Source organism: Sus scrofa, chromosome 4, assembly GCF_000003025.6.
Source record: "Sus scrofa isolate TJ Tabasco breed Duroc chromosome 4, Sscrofa11.1, whole genome shotgun sequence".
In the NCBI taxonomy this organism is placed as follows: domain Eukaryota; kingdom Metazoa; phylum Chordata; class Mammalia; order Artiodactyla; family Suidae; genus Sus; species Sus scrofa.
In genome coordinates this window covers 72,771,958-72,795,043 of record NC_010446.5, presented here as the reverse complement: position 1 = coordinate 72,795,043, position 23,086 = coordinate 72,771,958, and the positions used below count along the sequence as shown (strand labels likewise).

Below are 23,086 nucleotides of genomic sequence, written 5' to 3'. Positions count from 1 at the left end.
GTTCACATCCTTAGAGTCTAAGTCTTTAGCACATCAGCAATTACTTGTTGAGAATACATTCGTAGAAATGGAATTACTGCTTCATGAAGTGTAGACATTGTTAAAGATTTTGTATATATAATTTCCCTCCAGAAATGAGCCAGTTTATACTCCTCCTAGACCTTGGGAGTGCTCTGTTCCTTGTGCTCTATTACCAACATTGGGAATTTTTATTTAAAAAATATGTTTTTGGCAAATTGATGAGACGCCCAAAATTTTTAGTTTCAGTGTCATTTAGGAAGCAGTTCATCTTTTCCTCATTAGAATCAAATACTTTCATTTCAGACAAAATTTTTACCTGCTGATTTGGACCTGATTCTGACATGTTTATTGTGTTACAAAGTCCTACATCTCTATGTTAGCACCAGTTCTCAGCAGCCCCCCCCCCGCAAATTCTACTGGGATTTTTTTTTTTTAATTTTTTTTTTTTAGGTCCGCACCCCTGGCATATGGAGGTTCCCAGGCTAGGGGTCTAATCGGAGCTGTAGCTGCTGGCCTACACCACAGCCACAGCAACGAGGGATCCGAGCCGTGTCTGCATCCTACACCATGGCTCGAGGCAATGCCGGATCATTAACCCACTGATCAAGGCCAGGGATCGAACCCAAAACCTCATGGTTCCTAGTCGGATTCGTTAACCACTGCGCCACGATGAGAACTCCATTTTTTTTTTTTTTAATTTTTAATGTATAGTTTAATTTTGGGGAAAGTTGACATCATTACTATATTAAATACTCTCATCCAGGAAAAAGGTATGTCTATATGTGCAGCAAGGACATTTAAGATAATGACACTCATTCCAGAAACAGTTTTAAGAAGCTCAGCTTGTTTTAAAAATCTAAAATTAATCCTACTTCTGCATTTTCAAATTCAGTGCATTTTGGGGGGGGGGGACTGCTGCCCATTTTGCTTTTTATTTGAGCAAATCTAAGGCATTTTACAACATCTACTCATTTTTGTCATTTCTCATCTGTTTTTATTTTAATGCTTTGTTTTCTCTTTTATACTTATTTTAGTTCATTATCCTAAAAAACAGCCTTTCTCTTTTTTTAGTTATAAAATGTCATCCAAAAATAAACAGATATTCACTTAGTATACATTTGATTCAATTCAATATAAATGAACATTCAGCAAATACTGGGTATTTGCCAGGTAAATATAATAAATCATGTGAATGTGCTACTTGATAATATAATGAGATATTCTTTCATATTTAGCATCCAAATCATTGAAAAATAATGATGATCAGAGTCCTTGCTTGTGACCTAATCGAGTTTTCCACAGGGTATCCTGCCCAAGAGGTGGGTCTTACAGCCTTGCACCCAGGACACATTGCACCGACTGGCTCCAGGGTCCATCCTTCTACCTTAGAGATGCTGTAAAGGCTGTTCTCTCTGCACATGGCCTCGGCCCTTGGCCCTCCACGTTGCAGCTGCAGCAACGCCAGACCCTTAACCACTGTGCCGGGCAGGGGAGCAAACCCGTGTCTCAGCGCTCCAGAGATGCTGCCAATCCCATTGTGCCACAGTGGGAACTCCTTTTTATTTTTTAATTACAGAAAAAAAATTTTGGCCGTGCCCATGACATGCAGAAATTCCCAGGTCAGGGATCGAAAGAAACTGCACCACAGCAGCAATCTGAGCCATGGCAGTGACAATGCCAGATCCCCAGCCTTTTGGACCACCGGGGAACTCCCTAGAATAAATTTTAGAATAAAATTTTAATCTATCCTGCAACTGACTAGCACCATGATCTTGAGCCAGTTACTTAACCCTTTTGTGTCCCTGTTTCCTTGGTAAAATGGGAATACCAGTAATAACTAGTCCATGGAGCTGTTGTGATGATGAAATCGGCTAATATTTATAAAACGCTAGAAGAGTACTTTATGCCTAGTAAGCAGTATATACATGTTGATTCAATAGAAAGAAGAAAAGGAAAAATAAAAAACTTTCATGTACTACTAAACAATGGTTAAAAAAAATTAGGATTCAATATATATGACATATTAAGTAAAGCCATTTATATAATATATAAATCTATATGTACAAGACACTGTTAAGTGAAAAGGTGTAATGCAGAATAATACATATATTTTGATCATATATATACACATGTATGTGTTCTATGTTTCACACACATAGAAAACTATATAGAAGAAAACATCCCAAACTTTGGACTTTAATAACTAACTTCTGGATGGAGAAGTCTTACGTTTAATTCTGACTATGCTGACTTCTACGTGTTTGGATTTTTTAATAATAATATTAAATTAATATATTACTTCTATAAATGAAAAAGTATTTTACAAGATAAAAATAGGCAAAAGACATGAACAGACAAATCACAAAAGAAGAAATATAAATGACTTCCAAACATATGAAAAGATGATCAATATCCGTAAAATATAAGTTGAAACAAAGAGATACCAACCCTTGTCTATCGAACTGGCACAAAGTGCAAATGTTTTGTAAAATCCAAGATTAAAGATTTACTTGTTCATAAAATGTTGGTGGAAGAGGGGAAACTTTATTTCTAGTTTTGTGTTGCAATGTCAAATACGCATTCCTTGAACTAGCAAACTCATATAAAGAGTGTAATTGCAGAGGGAGAAAAAGAAGGTGATTGCGTGCAGCATAATATTTTAAGATAAGATGGTATACTGCCTTTTCCCCCCTCTATTTGAAATTTTACATAACGGGAATATTACTTTCTTTCTTTCTTTCTTTCTTTCTTTCTTTCTTTCTTTCTTTCTTTCTTTCTTTCTTTCTTTCTTTCTTTCTTTCTTTCTTTCTTTTTTTGCTTTTTAAGGCTGCACCCACAGCATATGGAAGTTCACCCGTTAGGGGCTGAATCGGAGCCACAGCAGCAGGCCTACACCACAGCTACAGCAGCTCGGGATTCAAGCCATGTCTTCAACCTACCCCACAGCTCATGGCAACACCAGATCCTTAACCTACTGATCGAGGCCAGGGATCTAACTCGCCACCTCATGGATCCTAGTCGGGATCATTAACCACTGAGCCACAAAGGGAACCATAAAGGAAGATTTGCTTGAAGGAAAAAGTATAAAGCTTAAAAGTTCACTTATCATATGATCTGGCAATACTTCTTCTTAGTATTTACCTATATAAGTTGAAAACAGGTTCAAACCAAGCAGCTTTATTCATAATTCCCCAAACTTAGAAGCATCTAAGATGTTCTGTAATAGATTAATGGAAATGCAGACTGTGATGTATCCCAGACAATGGGGTAGTATTCAATGCTGAAAAGAAATGAGCCGCTAAGCACGAGCAGCCTCTGGAAGAACTCTAAATGTGTATTGCTAAGTGAAAACATGATCTGCAAAGCCACATCCTGGATGGGTCCAACCAGAGGACATTCTGGAAAAGGCAAAAACTATGGAGACAGTAAAAAGGTCATCGGTGGCAGGGGTTGGGGGAGGGAGGGACAAATAGGTGGTGCACAGGGGACTTTAGGGCAAGGGAGTTACTCCCAGTGACGTGACCATGGGGTGCAGATCATTATATACTCGCCAAGACCCATAGAATGTACACACAATGAACGACCCTAATGGGAACTACAGACTTTAGCTCATAGTATCAATATGTGGTCATCAATTGTAACGAGTTCCCACAACAAGGACTCGGGTTCAATCCCTGACCTCGATCCGTGGGTTAAGGATCCAGCATTGCCGTGAACTGTGGTGTAGGTGGCAGATGCAGCTCAGATCCCGAGTTGGTGTGGCTATGGTATAGACCAGCGGCTACAGCTCCCATTGGACTCCTAGCCTGGGAAGCTCCATGTTCGCGGGTGCGGCCCTAAAAACACACACACACACACACACACACACACACACAAAGACACATGGGACACGAGTTCCCACAACAGAGCAAGATGTGAAGAGAGGAAGTGGGTACATTAGACATTGGCACAACATTGTAAATTGACTACGCTTTAAAATAAATACAAATTTTGAAAAAGAGGGAGGAGGAGTTCTCCTCATGGCTCAGTGGTTAGTGAACCCAACTAGCATCCATGAGGACGAGGGATCGATGGGTTAAGGATCCAGTGTTGCCCTGAGCTGTGGCGTAGGTTGCAGACGCGGCTCGGATCCCAAGTTGCTGTGGCTGTGTGTAGGCCGGTGGCTACATCTCCGATTGGACCCCTAGCCTGGGAACCTCCATATGCTGCAGGTGCGGCCCTAAAAAAGCAAAGTCTAGCTAGAAATTATTTCGAATTGCTAGGATCGTTTTTGCAAGTACAAGATACATGTTACATCCTTTGTGTCCTTCCTTCCTTCTCTTACAAAAATCACCATCACCAGTGAATGCTTATTAAGGTTCAGCCCTAAAAAGACCAAAAAAAAAAAGAAAAGAAAGAACCAAAAATAAATAAATAAATAAATAAATAAAAGAGAGGAAATGGGAATGGCTGAGGAGGTACATGGAAGTTTTTCTATAAATCTACTGTTAAAAAAGATGTATATATTGGCATTCCTGCTGTGGTGCAGTTGTTTAAGAATCTGACTGCAGGAGTTCCCATGGTGGCTCAGGGGTTTAAGAACCCGACTAGTATCCATGAGGATGCGGGTTTGCTCCCTGGCCTCACTCAGTGGGTTAAGGATCTGGAGTTACTGCAAGCTCTGGCATAAGTCACAGATGTAGCTTGGATCTGGCGTTGCTGTGGCTGTGGTGTAGGCTGGCAGCTGCAGCTCCAATTTGACCCCTAGCCTGGGAACTTCCATACCCCAAGGGTGCAGCCCTAAAAAAAATAAATAGATAAAAGGATCTGACTGCAGTGCCCCAAGTTTCTGCAGAAGTGTGGGTTTGACCCCTGGCCCAGCGACGTGGGTTAAATGATCTGGTGTTGCCACAGTTCAGATTTACTCCCTGGGCCATATGCTGTGGTTGTGGCTATTTTTTAAAAAGCTATTCATTTTTTAAAAAGTGTAAACTTTGAGATCTCTGATGGGACAGCCTCCAGCAGAGCCTAGCAATCTCTCACAGCTCAGCTGCTCCTCAGGTTAGGGGCACACCCAGGGACTTGAAGAAGGAAGAAAGAAGCATGCAAATGGCAGACAGATTTAGCTGGTTTCTTTGCATGAACAGAAACCCCATCGAAAGATTAAAAATCGCTCTCCTCTCTGCCCTCTAATGCGCCTCCGAGCCCCACCTCAACCCTTTTCATTCTTCCACACACCTGGACCAGCTTCTGCTGTCACACTCTCTGTCTCAAGTCTGTTCAGAGCCACACGTGAAGAAGGCCCTCCTGCCTGGCCTCTGCTGGCCCGGACGAGGCAGGGGCTGCTTCGAACCTCTGGCTGCCTTTGTGTCCCATGTACCTGGTGGACAAGGCGAGGCTCTCAGCCACCAGTTACCTCTTCCTTCAGCTTCATCTCCCAGGACTCCTGTGTCCCAATTTCAGACTCACTTTTCACCAAAATGTCAAGTCCAAGAGAGTAGGGAACCCTTTGTCACTGTTTTGGTCCCTGATGTATCTCCCCCACCTAAACCAACACCTCATTCATAAAAGGGGTGTCCAAATTACTCATGAAATACACTTAATCACTGTGATGGAGGATAATGTGAAAAAAAGAATGTATATAAATGTATAACTGGGTCACTTTGCTGTACAGCAGAAATTGACAGAACATGGTAAACCAGCTATAATTTAAAAATTAAAATACCCGTGAAAAATAAATGGATGCATAAAGAAAGGAAAAATATAGACTTTTTCCTCCAAGTGTTCCTTTTTTTGGGGAAATGCTCGCTTTTTTCTCTAAGATTCTTTGGTGTTAAAATGGCTTTTCTCAAGAAATAGTGCTTGGCTCTGTGAGAGGGACATTTACTTCTCACTGTCATCCTTCATCCTTTTTGGTATTGCCTGCTCAAAATAAAGACGAACTTTAGGAGTTCCCGTTGTGGCTCAGTGGAAACAAATATGACTAGTATCCAGAGGATGCAGGTTCGATCCCTGGCCTTGATAAGTAGACTAAGGATCCGGTGATGGAGTTCCCATTGTGGCTCAGTGGTTAATGAATCCATCTAGGAACCACGAGGTTGTGGGTTCGATCCCTGGCTTTGCTCAGTGGGTTAAGGATCCGGCGTTGCTGTGGCTGTGGTGTAGGCTGGCAGCTACAACTCGGATTAGACCCCTAGCCTGGGAACCTCCATATGCCGAGAGTGCGGCCCTAGAAAGGACAAACAAAAAACAATAAAACACCTGTTGTGTCCCTGTTAGCCCTTGTCACTGTCACTGTACTCTAACGACAAACTCATAATTGCTTTCCCTGGACAAGGCTCTCCCTCTGACTTCATCCTCACACTCCCCACAAGGGTCTGCAGGTCCACAGCATTCTTGGGGTCACCCAGGTGGGGTGCGGTGCGGGCCAGGATCCTGGAGCCCTGAGGTCCTGGGTTGCAAGTGGAGCTGTGGTTGTGTCAGAGTCACGTGAGGGCTTGTTACAAATACAGTTTCCAGAAGTTCCCTTGTGGCTCAGTGGGTTAAAGATCCAGCAGTTGTCACTGCTGTGGCTCATATTGCTGCTGTGGTGGGAGTTTGATCCCTGACCCAGCCAAAAAAATTCAGGTTCCAGGGCCGTGGCATGGAAATGGGACTGGGAGGTGTCCTGGAGTCCAGATGGAAAGACACCCCGCGAGACTTTCATGCTGCTGTGCCCTCTCCCCCTCCAGAAGAGGCCTTCCGCACCCCTGAAGCTAGCAGTGTGAACGTCTTTGAAAATTATACCTTGCAGGTGACATCACACTGGAGTTGGGAGAGATGGGACTTTATCCAACATAACCGGTTTCTCCAGGAGAATAGAACAGCCCATGAAGAGGCAGACGCCCAGGAGAGGCCACGTGCCACCCTGGGCAGAGATGGGAGTGCTGCGGGCCACAAGCCAAGGACCACAGGGCACCCCTGAGGCTGGACCAGGCCAAGCGCACTCCCTGATTCTGGGAGGAGCAGGGCCCTGCCTGCTTGCACTGCTACTTTTAGAAAGAGGCAGGTCTTGCCAAGTGCCCCAGTCTGGGGTTCTGCCCTACAGTGGTCCTAAGAAATGAGTGCAGATTTCAAATGTAAGACTCCTCCATTGCATGACCACCACACTCATCATTGTTTGTTTGGTTTCTGCCTTGCAGGTGATCATATAATTCAAACTCCATGTATTGATGGAGCCCTGTGAGCCAAGTATTCCTTTTTTATCTGCCCCCACCCATTCCCCACTCCCTGGAATCACGCTAAAGATGACACCTCTAGTATCCAAGGGGGTCCCCACTTCATCTGCTCTGGACACTCTTGCTTGGTCCTCAGCTGGGGGAGCCTCAACCATGCCGCTCACAGCATCGCTGCCCATGGACCCCCCAGGCCCTCGTTCAGACGCAGAGTCAGATTCTGCAGGTCAGGATGCAGCCTGAGCTTCCACGTTTTCAGCACAATCTCTGGTCACCCCAACAGGCTTGGAGCCTCAAAGCTTTAGTTCACAGCCCATCTGAGTCTGATGGAAAACTGAGGGCTCTGGCAAAGGCTGAAACGGGCTCCAAACACGGGGATGGCTCGGGGGATAGAATCCTGCCAGCTCTGGGACGCTTGCCCTGACAGTGACAGGGAACAGCATCCTTTCTCCAGGGTTATTTATTTTTATTGTCAAAGTCTTATCTTTCGGATTCCAATTTACTGATGAAGAAACGGTGACAACGCCTCGCAGGACATCATGGCGACTTTGTCATCAGCGCCACAGTTTCCAGCTGGTCAATGCCTCTGATTTCTCTCTGGAATTTCAAAGCTCTTCCTAAGTCTAGATGCCCTGGACACTGAAAGATGCTTTCATGATAATAAAACTAGTAAAGACAATATTTAAATTGAATACTAATTGAAAAAGAAGTCTACATTTTTTTTCATTTGTCAAACATCTAACTGTGAAATCAGAGAAATTTATTGACGAGACGTTTTCACCATCTTCTTTGGAGTGATGCTGGGATGGGATAAAATATAAACTAGTGTTGCTTTTTTATGGTAACATTTAAGACACCCACTTAGTCAGATTAAGAACAGGTACATCAGAATCGTGTACCTCGAATATGTTTTTGTTCCTTCTGAAGACACAACATTAAATGGAACCATAACCCCCACTTTGTCACTACGGAAAAGTCCGGGACACTGGGAGGGCCATGCTGTCCTGTGACAGCCTCTGTGCTGACAATTGTCTCCTTTGGCACAGTCACTGACTACGTGTCTTTAGGGGGGTTTATTACTGTGAAGAAAGCTTTTTTATTTCTACCCCATGATTTGATGCTAAACATTATTGGAAGGAACTTAACAAAGCCAAAGCCACAAAAAAAAAAAAAAAAAAAAAAAAAGCCCATGTGTTGTGTACGTATCGTTTTTATGCTCGGGACGGGTTTTATTGTTTTTGGACCTATTACAAGACTTCTGTTAAACATGTTGAATGTTAAGAGGAAACAGACTCTTGGCAAATGTGGAAAACCAATTACAGAAAATGTCTCCGCTCGAGCTGGAGAAACACAGCGAGGGACAGGGCAGAGGAGCTCGGCCCCCCGCCTTCAGCTGCTGAAAACACACAGACAGCGCGTTGCCTTGAGGAAAAATACAACTGTCCCGTCATTGTCTTTACTTTTATATTTGCAGGCAAAAGACTGGAAAATGACACTTCTCAGGTAAACGTCCTAGTTCTGGAGTAGAGCACAACATACAATTACTTAAGGAAGAGCTGATGTAAAGGAAGTAATAGTTCCAAAATAAGTAAACTAAAATAGGATTATTTGCTCCGCACACACACACGCAAAAGACTCACCACTAATAAAGAAATCTAATTACCTTACATTTTAAACATGTGAATTCGAAATACTAATTTGCTCAACTTTTGAGAGCTACCTGTTGCAGTGTGGTAAGAGCAGACTATCATGTGGGGGGTTTTTTAGGGCCACACCCGAGGCACATGGAGGTTCCCAGGCTAGGGGTCGAATCAGAGCTACAGCTGCCGGCCTACACCACAGCCACAGCAACGCCAGATCTGAGCCGCATCTGTGACCTACACCACAGCTCAGGGCAATGCCGGATCCTCCCTCAACTCAGTGCTCGAGGCCAGGGATGGAACCTGCGTCCTCATGGTTACTAGTCGGGTTTGTTACTGCTAAGCCACGATGGGAACTCCCATATGGATTTTTGTCTTTTCTTTTTTCTTCTCTTCCTTCCTCCCTATTTCTTTCCTTCCTTCTTTCTTTCTCTTTTTTTCGGCTGCCTTGTGGCATATGGAAGTTCCCAGACCAGGGATCAGATCTGAGCCATACTGGCAACCTATACCGAAGCTGTAACAGCACTGGATGCTTAAACCCACTGTACCAAGCTGGGGGTTGAACCTGCATCCCAGAGCTCCAGAAATGCCACTGACCCCACTGCATCACAGCGGCAACTCCTATCATGTGGATATTAATTACAAGATAAACATTTTTTTGGCTGTGCTTGCAGCATGACAAAGTGTCCAGGCCATGGGTTGAACCTGAGCCATAGCTGTAACCAGAGCCACAGCAGTGACAACTGCGGATTCTTAACTGTTAGGCCATCAGGGAACTCCCAAGATATACTTTTATTCTATGTAAATACTGACAAGATTGAAACAAATGAAACTTCAATTTTAAATTGGTTAAAATCTGAAAAACTAGAAAGCTGGTACAGAAAAAAAAAAATCAACAGAGGAGGAAGTTCCCACTGTGGCTCAACAATAATGAACCTGACTAGTATCCATGAAGATGTTGGTTCAATTCCTGGCCTCACTCAGTGGGTTAAGGATCAGTGTTGCCATGAGCTGTTGTGTAGACCGCAGATGTGGCTTGGATCCTGTGTTGCTGTGGCTGTGGTGTAGACTGGCAGCTGTAGCTACGATTCGACTCCTAAGCTAGGAACCTCCATACACCACAGGTACAGCCCTAACAAGCAAAAACAACAGAGGGAATTTAAAGCACGGAACTGGTTACAGTAGGTAGAGTAACAGTAGTAGAAAAATGAGAGTAGGTGTGTGTTCTTAGATTTAAAATATTTTTACACATGTATAAGGTGTCTTAATATTTGGATTTGAGAAATATCAGATGAGAAGAGCTTAATCGTGGAACTTTAAAGAAATAAAAATAAAAAGACAACCACTGGCTAATAAGAGGCCAGACAGTTCTCTCTGTCAGGCCTACAGAGGTGTCTTCCCTGCCTTTCTGGGCACCTGGGCTGTTGAGACACCCATGGCCACCATGCTGTCACCCACACATGGCAGTGAGACTCAGTGGGTCGGGCTTCCAGGTGCTATGCCTTCTCTGAGCTGCTCTGTGGGTGTCCCTGCCAGTGTCCCACCCAGAATGGAGGACAGCCTGTTGGCCAAGGACAAAAAGAGCTGAGAGCTGCTGTGGGTGCTGATGGGAGTGGAGGCCAGCTGAACACAAGCCCTTTATCCCTCTCAGACCCCAGAACATCAGATCCTAATGCTGATCCTTCATCACAAAAGTTAAACAGACTTAGCCAACTCAATTTCCAGTGATAATGAGCCTCAGAAATCACATGGATTAATGAGTCACAAATGATCCCCTCCAGAATAATTTTATTTCTCATTTCTTGGCCCTCCTGATGCAGGCACTTGGAACAAGCGATGTCAGGGAGAGAGAGGGGCTGCCCTCCTTCCCTATCTTTGGCAGAGCTACAGATGAACGCCATCGTGGCACCACTGAGCAGCCCCTAAACAGAGGGAGGTAAATGTAAGAGACGGCAACCCTGTACCCTGAACTGTCATTAAGGATGTGCCCTTTCTCAGCCAAAGATACAAACCAAAGAAGAACGGCAAAAAAAAAAAAAAAAAAAAAGTCTTAAAGGCACAGCCCAGTGCCTCAGGTTTACGCTCCTGAATCCCCCAAATTCCTATCTTGCCTTCTTGGCTCCTCCTCTTCTCTCACCTCTGAAGTCCTGGCTGATTCCTACACATTTAGCCAAGGAATGAATGATTGAATATGCCAGTACCTCTGCCAGGACCGACACCAATTAGATGCAGCCAGTGCCTATCATTGGGCTCCTGAGAGGCAATGCATCTGAAAGAAGAAAAAGAGGGGAAGAAAAAAGACAAAAGACAGAAAAGCAGAGGGTTAGGGGACTTGCTCCTGTGCTCTGGTCCATGGGCATGTTTACACGGGGACAGAAGATGCAAATTCGAGGGGGTGGTTTCTCTTTAAAAATGATATAGATGCTTGACTTTCTCAAGCAAAATAAACAACAGGTGGCAATCTCGTATCTACACGGTCACCTGAAAGATAAATGCATGAAAGGGCTAATGCAAAATTATTTAAATGCATAATTGTTGAACCGATAAAAAAAAAAAGGATTAGTAATCATATCCATAGAAATAAGTAAGTCTGTCTAGGGAGTGATGGAAAGCACAGCGCCACCTGCTTTGAGCAGAGTCACGTAGGATTTTAGGCCCAAGTCTCAGCTTTAAATCCACCAACTGTCTGACCTTGGGCAAGCTACCTGACCTCTAGCATTTTAGTTTCTGAATTTTTTAAATGGGGATAATTATACCTGCCCCCAAAATCTTTGTAAAGAAAGATCAAAGAGATACCTAAAAACAGGGTTTGGCATATACCAAGTGCTCCATAAATATTAGCCTGCCATACAGACTAACCTATGGTAATTTATCAAATACTAAAGCAAAAATCTTAAGAAAAAAACTGGCTGGAAAAACCTCAATCTTATTTGGTAAGACATTTCATGCCTTACAGACCGTATCATATTAGCTGCTGCTTGTGTTTATGATAAACAACTTATTATTTCGCTCAGCCTGACATCCATTCTAATGACTTTTACGTAAATCTGTTTCATTAGGAAAATCCACACTTAAAATACTAGAAGTTTGGACTTCCTTGGTAGCTCACAGGGTAACTACTTGGCATTGCTTCTACAGCAGCTGTGGCTTGACCCCTGGCACGGGGGCTTCCATGGACAGCAGGTGCGGCCACATGTTAAAAATAAATAAACAAACAAATAAATAATAGAAGTTTAAATAATCAAAACTAAATTTGCTTTCGAGTTCCCTTATGACTCAGCGGGTTAAGGACCTGGTGTTGTCACTGCTGTGGCTCTGGTTATAGCTGTGACTCTGGTTTGATCCCTGGCCGGGGAACTTTTGTATCCCTCCGGTGTGCACACGCACGCACACACCCACACCCCTATATTTCCTTCACTCACAGACATCCACACAACTATTCATGGTACACTTCTGGAGATAGCTAGACTCTTTATGCTGATGAGTTCTGCCTTTTCATTCCTTTATTATGATGGGTGAGGGTGAGGAGCCCGGGAACAACTGTCATTTGAGGAAGCTGCAACAATGTTTAAAATTTTTCTTTGTATTTCTTCCCTTTACCAAAAAAAAAAAAAAAAAAAAGGAGAGGCATATCAAATTAGTATAATTCTGAGGAAAGTCTGTAACATAAATTTATCAAACATCAAATCTAGTTTAGTGGAAACCCCTTTATTAAGGAATGAGGTCATGTCTCTTGCAATGAATCATGTTAAATTTATCCGTTACATTTATCTTTTCTGGATACCTTCCTTCCTTCATTTATTTGTCATTTCCAAGCCTCTAATTCTTGTTGATTGCTCAATTAAATAAAATCACTGATTTTTTTTAATTTTGAAGAGAGCATGAGACTGAAGCTACAAAGTATTATCTATGTTAACACACCCGCTTTTAACTATACGATAATTTTTTTCTAAACAATGTTTTTAAAAAGCAAATATCAACTTAATTTTATTTAAAACTCTGCAAACATTTTCCATTTCTGTATTTCTTATCTCATGTGTGTCTTCTCTCCTTTGCCATCTTCCTACTCCTTTGATAGCGGGAAGGAAATAGAAAAGATGGTTATTCCTTATTAAAACTGTTCCATTAGCTAGAAAACTTCTTTAGGATGAAAGAAAACCCTGCTCTTCGCATTGACTAATAACTGATTGATCTCCATACATTTCTCTACTGCTCATTTACCTTTACTCCAAAATTGCCCACTAAAAGATTACAACTCCACTTAAATAACATTCGGGTATTTTCAAAGACAATCTGAGGAGAACTATCATCTCAAGGGTTCTTTCAAAGGTCTCATCTATTCCGAGGCCTTGAGATATGATCCATTACATAGGCTATAGCAAGATTTTAAGATAATCAGAATTATTCGAACAATGGAAGCGAACTTAGGAAGCTAAGGGTCCAGCACCCTCCTTTTACAAGTAAGGAAACTAAGACCCAGAGAAGTTGTACTGTCTAGAAGAAGGTTATTCCATATATTATGTATGAATGTACAACATATGAATTGCTTGAATTTTTATTAGGAATATTCAGATGAATCATCATTGATCCCAACTAAAGGAATCTTGAAGACAAAACGAAACTGTTTTTATGACAGTTGGCCCTTTGCAATTAACATTTTCATCTTAAAAGAAACCTTTATGTCAAACAAAAATGATTTTATTTCCTAGTTGAGAATGATTTCGTATTTTGAAACAGCACCTTATTCCACTCTCAGATTCCATGATCTCTTGTAAAAGTTAGGTTTTCCCCCTCCGGGTTCCCGCCGCTACTGGGACTCCGGCCGGAGGGGACCGGGCGGTCCGGGGCCCCCGCTCCGCACCCATGTTGCTCGGAGGAAGGGCGGCGGGCAGGGACAGAGACGGCCGCGACCAGACAATGTCCTGCATTCACGGCGGCCTCGGCCAATCACAGGCCGGCGCCTCCCGGCCCCTCGCGGCGCCACCGGCCACGACTCGGGCCGGAGGAAAACCTGGCCTCCGGGCGGCCATCTGCGGCCATCCCCAGGCAGGAGGCCGCGCCCCAACTGCGCCCCGCCCCGGGGCTGGGGGCTCGGGAAGGAGGGCGCCGTGGCGTCCCCCTGGGCAGGGATCGCGCTCGGAGCGCAGGACGCGCCGCCCCCTCCGGCTCGAACGCGGCGCTGTCCCTTTAAGGCGAGCCTCCTCCCGGGCCGAAGAGCGCGTCGGCGGCCCCGCCGCGGGGGGCAGCGACATCCGGGCTACCGGGCTGGCGACGATGACGGCCCCTGGGGCAGCTCCCAGTCCCTGCGGGACGCCCGGCTGGCTGCGGCCGGGGTAGGGGGGGATCCCGCCGGGGCGTGGGGGGTGCCTGAGGCGCCATGTGAGCCTTCTGTGCCGGTGTGCTCCGCCGCCGCCCGCCCCCGCCTCGAGGTCGCCGGGGCCCGGACGCCCAAGCCGGCACGCGGGTCACGGACGCTTCGTCCTCGGGCCCGCGCCTCGCGCGTCCACGCCGGGCCCGCCCCACCTCCTGCGCGTGCACTGGGGCGGGGCGCTGAGGAGGCAGCCAATCAGCGCCGGCCGGCCGGGGACCGCCTCTGAAGTCCTCGCGGGGGGTGGTGCGGGAGGCAGAACTTCGTGGGGGGCGCGGCGCCGCGAGGCGGGCGGGGGAAGCGGGAGTGAGGAGCGGCTGGGAAGCCGGGCGGGGACCCCGGCGGCTCCGATTCGGAAGCTCCGCGGAAGTGAAAGGGCGGGAGCAGCGGGGAGGGGCGCGGGCCCCGCGTGAGAACCGACGCGGGCGGGCAGCCGGGAGGAGGGGGAGGTGCCGGGAGCAGGTGGTGCGGCCGGAGGGGGGCGGGGGCGGGTAGGCACGTCCTGGAGATAGGAAAACCGGGGATGGACGTGCCGAGTTAATGAGCGTAAAGCCAGAATCTGTCAAGGCTTATTTATGCAACACAGAGAACTTAGAGAAGTTGTGGCCTTACTGGTGAGATGTGTTCTCAGATTTTTCTCTGTCCGAGTTTTTCTAAAGAAAAGTGCTCACATATTTTTAATGGCTGGTAATATTTATTAACATTGAAAATCGATTACAATATCTTTGCATGGGAATTGGGGATAAAAAGGAACAAGAGGCATTTTTTAAATATTTTCATTTCTGTGGTCTCTTCTACCGAAAATTTAAGAAAGAATTAGTTTCAGCAGGCCGGTATATTGACTTAATTTGGGGGCAGAGTAGGGAGTGTACTGGCTGAGAGATGGGACGTCTAGGCTTACTGCGGGTAATCATGAACAAACTGGTATCCCAAAGCCTTCTTTCCCTCACCTGCAAAACGAAAGCAATGAACTCTGCCTATCTCGCAGCATATTTTGTGATTCAGTGTATATTTGAAGAAAAGTGGAATGTAAGCATTGTCCAGTCTCACGAGAAGGATTCCCTGGGGAGTTGTCCTGGGCCACTTTCTTCTCTGACCGAGTCCACTCGGTCCTGCTTCCAGACCACCCCGTCCTGAGGTCTAGGCTTATTGAGGTTGGGTGCCGTAGAAATCTTAATCCGTGGGTCCTAAACGGAGCTCCGCATGTTCCCACCTCAGCAACTGCATCCTAAGGCTTGGCCATCAGCCCCTCACCCCATCCTCCAGTAATTAAGCCCCAGGATCCGATTTACTTCTTGTAGTCACTCCTGCCCTGCTGTGGCTTCCCCGTGGCAGGCCACCGGCGTCGTCCACCTGGATTACCGCCGTTCCCTCCTCACTGGTCTCCGGGTCTCGCGTTTTGCCCCATCCCCCTCTCGACATTGCAACCACATAGGTACTTGGTTGTAAAGTAAACCCGATCTTGTGGCTCCCCCCCTCCCCTCGCCCCGTTAAAACTCTTTTAGGGGCTGTCTGTTGCCCTCAAGGGTGAAGTCCTATCTCCTTAAATTCGCTTTTTACTTAAAAAAAAAAAAAAAATAAGGCGTCCTAATCCTGTCACCGTCTGGATCTTTTAGCGACCACTGCTCCCACCCTCCCCCAGCCCCAGCCCACCTGAACTGCTTTCAGTTCTCTGAAGGCGCCCAGTCCTCCTTAGCTTCTGCAGCACTTCCCAGGTCTCCTCATTTCCTGAGAGGTGGCTTCCTTCCCTTCCCTCATCTCCTTCCCCAAAGAGAGAACTGGGGGCGCCCACTGCGTCCCCACCTCTGCCCCAAACCATGGCCCTGCACCGCGGTCGCTTGTCCTGCTCTTCAGAACAGAGGCTGCGTCCTGCTCAACATTGTTTGCAGTTCCTGGGAAGAACCTGGCACTACTGGTCGGAGCCCAGAGCCCCTCTTAGAACACTCAGTGAGGGGCGCAGGAAACCGGGAGCCTTAGATGTCTCCTGATGGATTCATTTTATGTTGCTGTCTTTTTCAGTTTTCAGTTCCTTTTCTGTTAGTCACAGGTTTCTCTATAAGAATCACCTACTTTTAAAAAACGAGAAATTTCCTTTAAACAATTAACTATAAATCTCTTTTAGCAGAAATAATGTATGCAGTTTGTGTGGTGAAATTCTGGACCAATGGCTGCTGTTCAGTGCAAATGGGCAGAAATGTTCATTTTAAGCTCAGACTCTGCAACGTTAAAACTGAGCTGAAGGTAATGCCCCCACAATGATTGAAGGAAGGTGTTGGAAAGAAGGAATATAAAGCTGAGAGTCTTGGTTCCTTGTTTATTATTATTATTATTAATTTTTAGTATAGCTTTATCCATATGTTAAGAAATTTCTCTGATGCTGACTTAAAAAAAAAAGAAAACTCCCGATACACTTAATATTTTTCTTTTGCTTCCATGGGATGTCAGTGAAACAAATTGAAATTCTCATTTTCCTTGTGCCTAGTTGGAACAAGCAATGCTAACATATGTACATGTAGATCTGTAGTTTTTTCCAAACACCACCCTGCTACACATTTTTCAATAAAGTTAAACAAGAATTCTTTGTTGAGACATGTAATATTTGGAGGGGAGGATAGGGGAATAAATCTTTACTACTACAAATTGTTTCCCTTCAGCTTTACTCTGAAGGAGATCCTTGTTGGTTTTCTCATTACTGTACAACTAGTCTGTTGACTTTGTTACACTTTGGTGGAAGAGAGTAGGATTGAGAACAAAATAAAACTTTTTTAAAGAAGGGGGGAAGTATGTTTCTTTAGTAAAGTAAGCAAAAAATAAATGAGCTTATATAAAAGTAAAAGCAAGTAATGTACTTAAAGCATTTAAAGCATGAAAATATGCGTTATAATTAGTTACTCTTTCTATAGAAAAGTATTCTCTCAGCATGTATCATATCTGTTTACAAGACACGCCAGATGATTATTATAAACAAATGATAAGGGAAAAAGAAATGCTGGAGAAATGACTTCTCTTGTGTGTGTAGGCTTGGATAATTTTGAGTTTAGAAAACATTTTAGACACTGTGGCTTGGTTAAAATCCTATAAATGTACTTACATTTTAGCTAATTGTGTTTTTCAACTTTTAAACCTTTCTAGAAATCTTATTTCCAAACTCTCAAGTGATAAACGATTTTTTAAAATGTTTATTGTGAAACAGTTTTTAAAAATACCTACTTTTGGAGTTCCCTGGTGGCTCAGTGAGTTGAGGACCTGGTGTTGTCACTACTGTGGCTTAGGTTGCTGCCATGATGTGGGTTTGATCCCACAGGTGTGGCCAAACACCACCATCAAAAGCTACAATGTTTCAGCCTTATTTAACCATGTTACACCTGATTAAGTGACCATGTGAGAGAAACACACATTGAAGGTAAGATCTAAGATGGCCATTTGCTACATTTGTTGGCTTTAGCAGAGATTTCCAGTTAACTGGGCATTGAAAATAAACTGCCAGCCTAGTAGAGATAGGCAGGTAGTGATGGCTGCACACAGTATGGTGGAGAGTGGAATTTGGAATTAAAAGACTCAGGTCTGAGTCAGATAGCTTTACACCTTTGGCAAGTTGTCTGAGACAAGTTTCCATGTTTATAAATTGGACAACTATTTACCACCTTGACCACCTCCCACTGCAGATGTGAGGATCAAAGAAGATAATCCTGGCAGCCCTGAAACTCTGGACAAGTAGTAGTTACTGGTCCTGGCCTCCACATTCTGCTTTGGACTTGGAGATGTTTGGTTTTCGTGGCAATCAAAATCTATCATCTATCTATCTATCTATCTATCTATCTATCTATCTATCTATCTATCTATCTAAGACAGAAATAAATTACTTTTTCATAAACTATGACTCCCTAAGGAAAATTCGTATACACTTGTATTTGTTCATGAGTAATAGCTGATATTAGAGACAATTGGGGCACTTTACATAAAAAAATAATCATTGTAGTAAGTGAACAGAGGATTCCAGTACAGACTAGATTTTCTTATGCTCTGTGTGGAGCAAGGGCAAGGTGATGTGTGTGTGCGTAAGATTAATAAAAGTAGATAACGAAAAATAAGGCAAATATTTAATGAAGTATATATCTTGTTCAGTGCTCACTGTCAAAGGCTAAAAAGAAGATGTTCGTCAATAAGAATGTTTATTTGTTGTTATTGACCCATAATAAATCTGGGGGGTAAAGTAACAAAGTGGCAACAAAAGCACTCCTGTTATCCTTGACTCCTTCACCCAAGTTTGAAATATTTGGCCAGCGGTTAATCATCCTCCTGGGTTTGACTGGAAACTCATTTTGTGCAGAAGGCTCTGGTGCATGCAGTATGAATGGTAAAATAAATACAATCTGCATTTTCCCTCAAGGGAGAGTTCTGAGAAAGAAACCAAGCCCTAAGACGTTTGTGAGTGAGCCTATATCCTTTTCGAGGGATGGAGGCTGAGCAGGCAACCCCCCAGCTGCCTCTACCTGCAGCTTCTAACCCGATCCAAGAGCAAGTAAACGAGGCACCCTCCTCCCACCCCGGCCCTCGGCCTGAGTACAACTCTCACCCTCTGCTGTTCTACTCGCAGACTCTCTGTCTCTAAAATGTTCCACTTTCCAGAGATGCTAATTAAAATCGCAACCTCCCTGGCGGGGGTATAGCTGGCAAAATAATCTTTTACCTGCTCAGCCGAGATCGTTCTTATCCTGCTGAGACCAAGAAAGGGAACGAATAGGAGGAGAGCATGTGAACGGCAGAGGTGGAAAGAAAGGACTGGTGACCCATGGAAGTGAGACCCAAAAGCACGTTGACAGTTTGCGTGGACAGTCCCCCAGCTTCGTTTCTGTGCAAGTGCAACAGCCACACCTGCCATCCCATCCTGTGTTCTCAGGCTCCCGAGATCTCTGTGTCTGGCCGCAGCCATATTCCTTGACTGTCATGGGGTTCAGCTGGATTCAGACTAGATTCATGGTAAACATGGTACTAGATTTAAAAAACGATCCAGGAGTTGCCTTGTGGCACCGCAGGTTAAGGATCCAGCGTTGTCACTGTGGCTGCTCAGGTCACTGCTGTTGCATGGATTCAATCCCTACTGAGCCATTCAGACTGTCTACAGATTTCAGTTTTCACATTTGTGAAAAGAGAGAGTTGATTAGTTCCTATTCTGCTCTGAGTTTCTCCTTCTCCCAGCTAACCTCTCTGCCAACTCTTTTTTTTTGGTCTCTTTAGGGCCACACTCTCAGCATATGGAGGTTCCCAGGCCAGGGGTTGAATCAGAGCTACAGCTGCTAGCCTACGCCACAGCCACAGTAATACCAGATCCGAGCCATATCTGCGACGTACACCAGAGGCCACAGCAATGCCAAATCCTTAACCCACTGAGCAAGGCTAGGGATCGAACCTGCATCCTCACGAATACTAGTCAGATTCGTTTCTGCTGAGCCACAACAGAAACTCCCTGCCAACTCTTTTTACTGCAAGTAAACCTCTACCACAGGTGGTTAAAAAAAAGAAGAAGAAGAAGAAGCAACCTGGCAGCTCCTAAAAGGTGGAAAGAACTCGAAGGTCCATGGATGAACCAAGTGTGTCCGTACTTACAATGGAATAGTATTCAGCCTTAAAGAGGAAGGAAATTTTGGCCCATGCTACAGCATGGATGAACCCTGAAGATGTTATGCTGAGTGAAATAAGCCAGACATAAAAGAATAAATATGGTATGATCCCACTTATGTGAAACACCTAGACTAGCCAGATTCCTAGAGGTGCAAAGGAGAACAGAGGTTACCAAGAGTTGAAGGGGAGCGAGCAGGCTTGGAGCTATTGCTTAATGGCTACAGGGTTTCGGCTTGGGAAGATGAGAACGCGCTGGAGGTGGACAGTGGCCATAGCTGCAAAGCAATGTGAATATAATTAATGTCAGTGTACACTTAAAAATGCTCAAAATGGGGAAGTTCTCTTTGTGGTGCAGTGGAAACAAATCCGACTAGTATCCATGACGATGCAGGTTCGATCCCTGACCTCACTCAGTGGGTTAAGGATCCAGCGTTGGCGAGAGCTGTGCTGTAGGTCACAGATGTGGCTGGGACATGGCATTGCTGTGGCTATGGTGTAGGCCGGCAGCTACAGCTCTGGTTTGACCCCTTAGCCTGGGAACCTCCGTATGCCAGACTCTTTTTAGGTGCAGCCCTAAAAAGAGAAAAAAAAAAATCAAAATGTTACATTTTATAGTACGTATATTTTACCATAAATGTATTTTAAACAAACCAATCTAAATGTGCGAAGTGGCTGAGGACCTCTTTGTGTGTCTGTCTGGTCCCTTGCACCTGACTTTTCTGTGTGGCCGTGTGAGTTTTGTTTTGTTTTGCTTTTAATTAAAGTATAGCTGATTTACAATGTTGTGCCAATCTCTGCTATACAGCATAGTGACACAGTCACACATACATACCTACATATATACGCATTCCTTTTCTTACCCTATCTTCCATCATGTTCTATCACAAGGGAATGATACAGTTCCCTGTGCTATGCAGTAGGACCTCATTGCTCATCCATTCTGAATGTAATAGTTTGCATCTACTAACTCCAGACTCCCAGTCCCTCCCAGTCCCTCTTCCTCCTCCTTGGCAACCACAAGTCTGTTCTCTATGTCTATGAGTCTGTTTCTGTTGTGTAGATAGGTTCATTTGTGCCATATTTTAGATTCCACATATAAGTGCTATCATATAGTATTTGTCTTTCTCTTTCTGACTTCACTTAGTCTGAGAATCTCTCTAGTTGCATCCGTGTGGCTGCAAATGGCATTATTTTGTTCTTTTTATGGCTGAGTAGTATTCCATTATATCTTTGTACCACACCTTAATCCATCTGTTGATGGACATTTAGGTTGTATCCATGTCTTGGCTATTGTGAATAGTGCTGCTTTGAACATTGGGGTGCATGCATCTTTTTGAATTGTAGTTTTGTCTGGATATATGCCCAGGCGTGGGATTGCTGGATCATATGGTAGTTCTGTATTTCGTTTTCTGAGGCACCTCCATATCGTTTTCCATAGTGATTGTACCAGCTTACATTCCCACCAACAGTGTAGGAGGGTACTCTTTTCTCCACGCCCTCTCCAGCATTTGTAGACTTGTTAATGATGGCCTTTCTGATGGTGTGAGGTGGTACTTCATTGTACTTTTGATTTCTGTGATAATTAGTAATATGGGGAATTTTTTTCTTGTGCCTGTTGGCCATCCATATGTCTTCTTTGGAGAAATGTCTACTTAGGTCTTCTATCCATTTTTCAACTGAGTTTTGACCCAGTTTCCCCACATGGCAGGACCATCCCTGTAGACCATCAATGTACAGGTCTCTCTCAGGCCTGATCTGGTATCTGGTTTCCCCATTCCCCCAGCTCTTCCCAAGCAGAATTCTGGGCTGTGGCCCCACCCCCACCCCCTGAAGCTGTCACGCCAACCTTGTGCACCACTCTCCTGTGTTTGCCGAAAATATTGCCTGGAACCATTGGCTTCTCACGTTCACCCATGTGTAGCTTGTATCCGCAGCCTCCATCCTTTCCCAGGACTTTGATTTAATATACCTGCTCTTCAAGCTTACCAAGATCCTGCTTCTCAGCTGCTCCCCCAGCACCCACTCTGCCTTCCTGCGGTGTCACACAGTTGTGTGCACTGGGACATTGGCTCATTGTCTACAACCCCAACTGAGTGCAAAGTGAAGGATTTTCTGCAAGTCTGTTGGTGATTTCCTCTTACAGTCTTTAAAACTGTCCTCTCTTTGAGTTCCCTGGTGGCTCAGCAGGTTAAGGATCCAACATGATCACTGCTGTGGCTCAGGTCACTGGTGTGCTTTGGGTTCAGTTCCTGTCCTGGGAACTTCCACATGCTGCATGTATGGCCAAAAACAAAAACAAAACAAAAAACAAAACAAAGCCTCTGCCTTCTCTTTAAGCATCATTCCATTTTGCTTTATGCCTCTGCGAATGCAGGTAATGGGGCCGTGTTTTGTCATGTTCCAGCCTAATTCTGCATGAACAAACCTCAAATTGCTCTTTCTGCAGCCCTCCCAAAGTGCTAGGCTCCTTGTGTTCCAAGTTTCTGCGCCAGCAGATCCCACCTGCTGGCACGCTGTGCCCTCCCTCCCTGTCTAATGAGCTCCTGTGTGTCCCTCAGGGCTCCGCTGGGCGTGGCCTCTGAGAAAGCAGGTGCAGAAGAGTGTGTACCCACAGCCTCTGCTAACTCCTCCCAGCAGAGCTGAATTTGACAAGGGCAGGGCCTCGGTTTATTTGTGGGGACATCCTCTCAGTGTGATACAGGGCCTGATGCAATAAAATCATTGAATAAGCCACTGAATATACTTTTTTCCTTTCTCACCACAGCATACATTGGCTTGATGTGGGATCTCAGTTCCCAGACCAGGGATGGAACCCTAGCCACAGCAGTAAAAGCACGAATCCTAACCTCTATACTACCAGGGAACTCCCTGGATATACTTTTAAGAAAATATTGGGTTTTTTGTGTTGTTTTATTTTTCTTTCTTTCTTTCTTTCTTTCTTTCTTTCTTTCTTTCTTTCTTTCTTTCAAGGGCTGCATCTGCATGAATCAGAGCTACAGCTGCTCTCCTACGCCACAGCCATGGCAACACGGGATCCTTAACCCACTGAGAAAGGCCAGAGATCAAACCCCTATCCTTTTAGAAACTATGTTGGGTTCTTAAGCCACTAAGCCACAATGGGAACTCCATGAACGTATTGTTATAGCTTTGGACTAATCAATGATAATTTGGTTATCAAGTATCAATGATAATCAATGATAATTTGACTTATTTTATTTCTATAATTTTTTATACTCTTCTAA

The 23,086-nt window shown here is 44.6% G+C and overlaps 1 protein-coding gene across 4 annotated transcripts; it reads left to right on the top strand.

Moving 5' to 3' along the window:
• On the top strand, positions 10,910 to 19,508 carry LOC106510078 (translation initiation factor IF-2-like). 4 transcript variants are annotated; one of them, XM_013996743.2, is made up of 3 exons: positions 10,910 to 14,187; positions 16,348 to 16,463; positions 17,888 to 19,508. In XM_013996743.2, exons 1-2 carry the CDS (start codon positions 13,718 to 13,720, stop codon positions 16,427 to 16,429), a joined length of 552 nt encoding a protein of 183 aa, XP_013852197.1. In that variant the 5' UTR covers positions 10,910 to 13,717; the 3' UTR covers positions 16,430 to 16,463; positions 17,888 to 19,508. The 4 variants fall into 4 exon arrangements, 2 of the variants coding, with proteins under 2 accessions (XP_013852197.1, XP_013852196.1); XM_013996742.2 differs by having other exon boundaries at positions 16,345 to 16,463; XR_001308219.2 differs by lacking the exon at positions 10,910 to 14,187 and adding an exon at positions 14,509 to 14,836.

Bases quoted from the DNA above. Each gene is read 5' to 3' on its own strand.
- LOC106510078 (XM_013996742.2), top strand. From the start codon at position 13,718: ATGTTGCTCGGAGGAAGGGCGGCGGGCAGGGACAGAGACGGCCGCGAC. The intron at 14,188-16,344 runs GTAGGGGGGGAT...AATCTCTTTTAG, and splicing joins CCCGGCTGGCTGCGGCCGGG to CAGAAATAATGTATGCAGTT.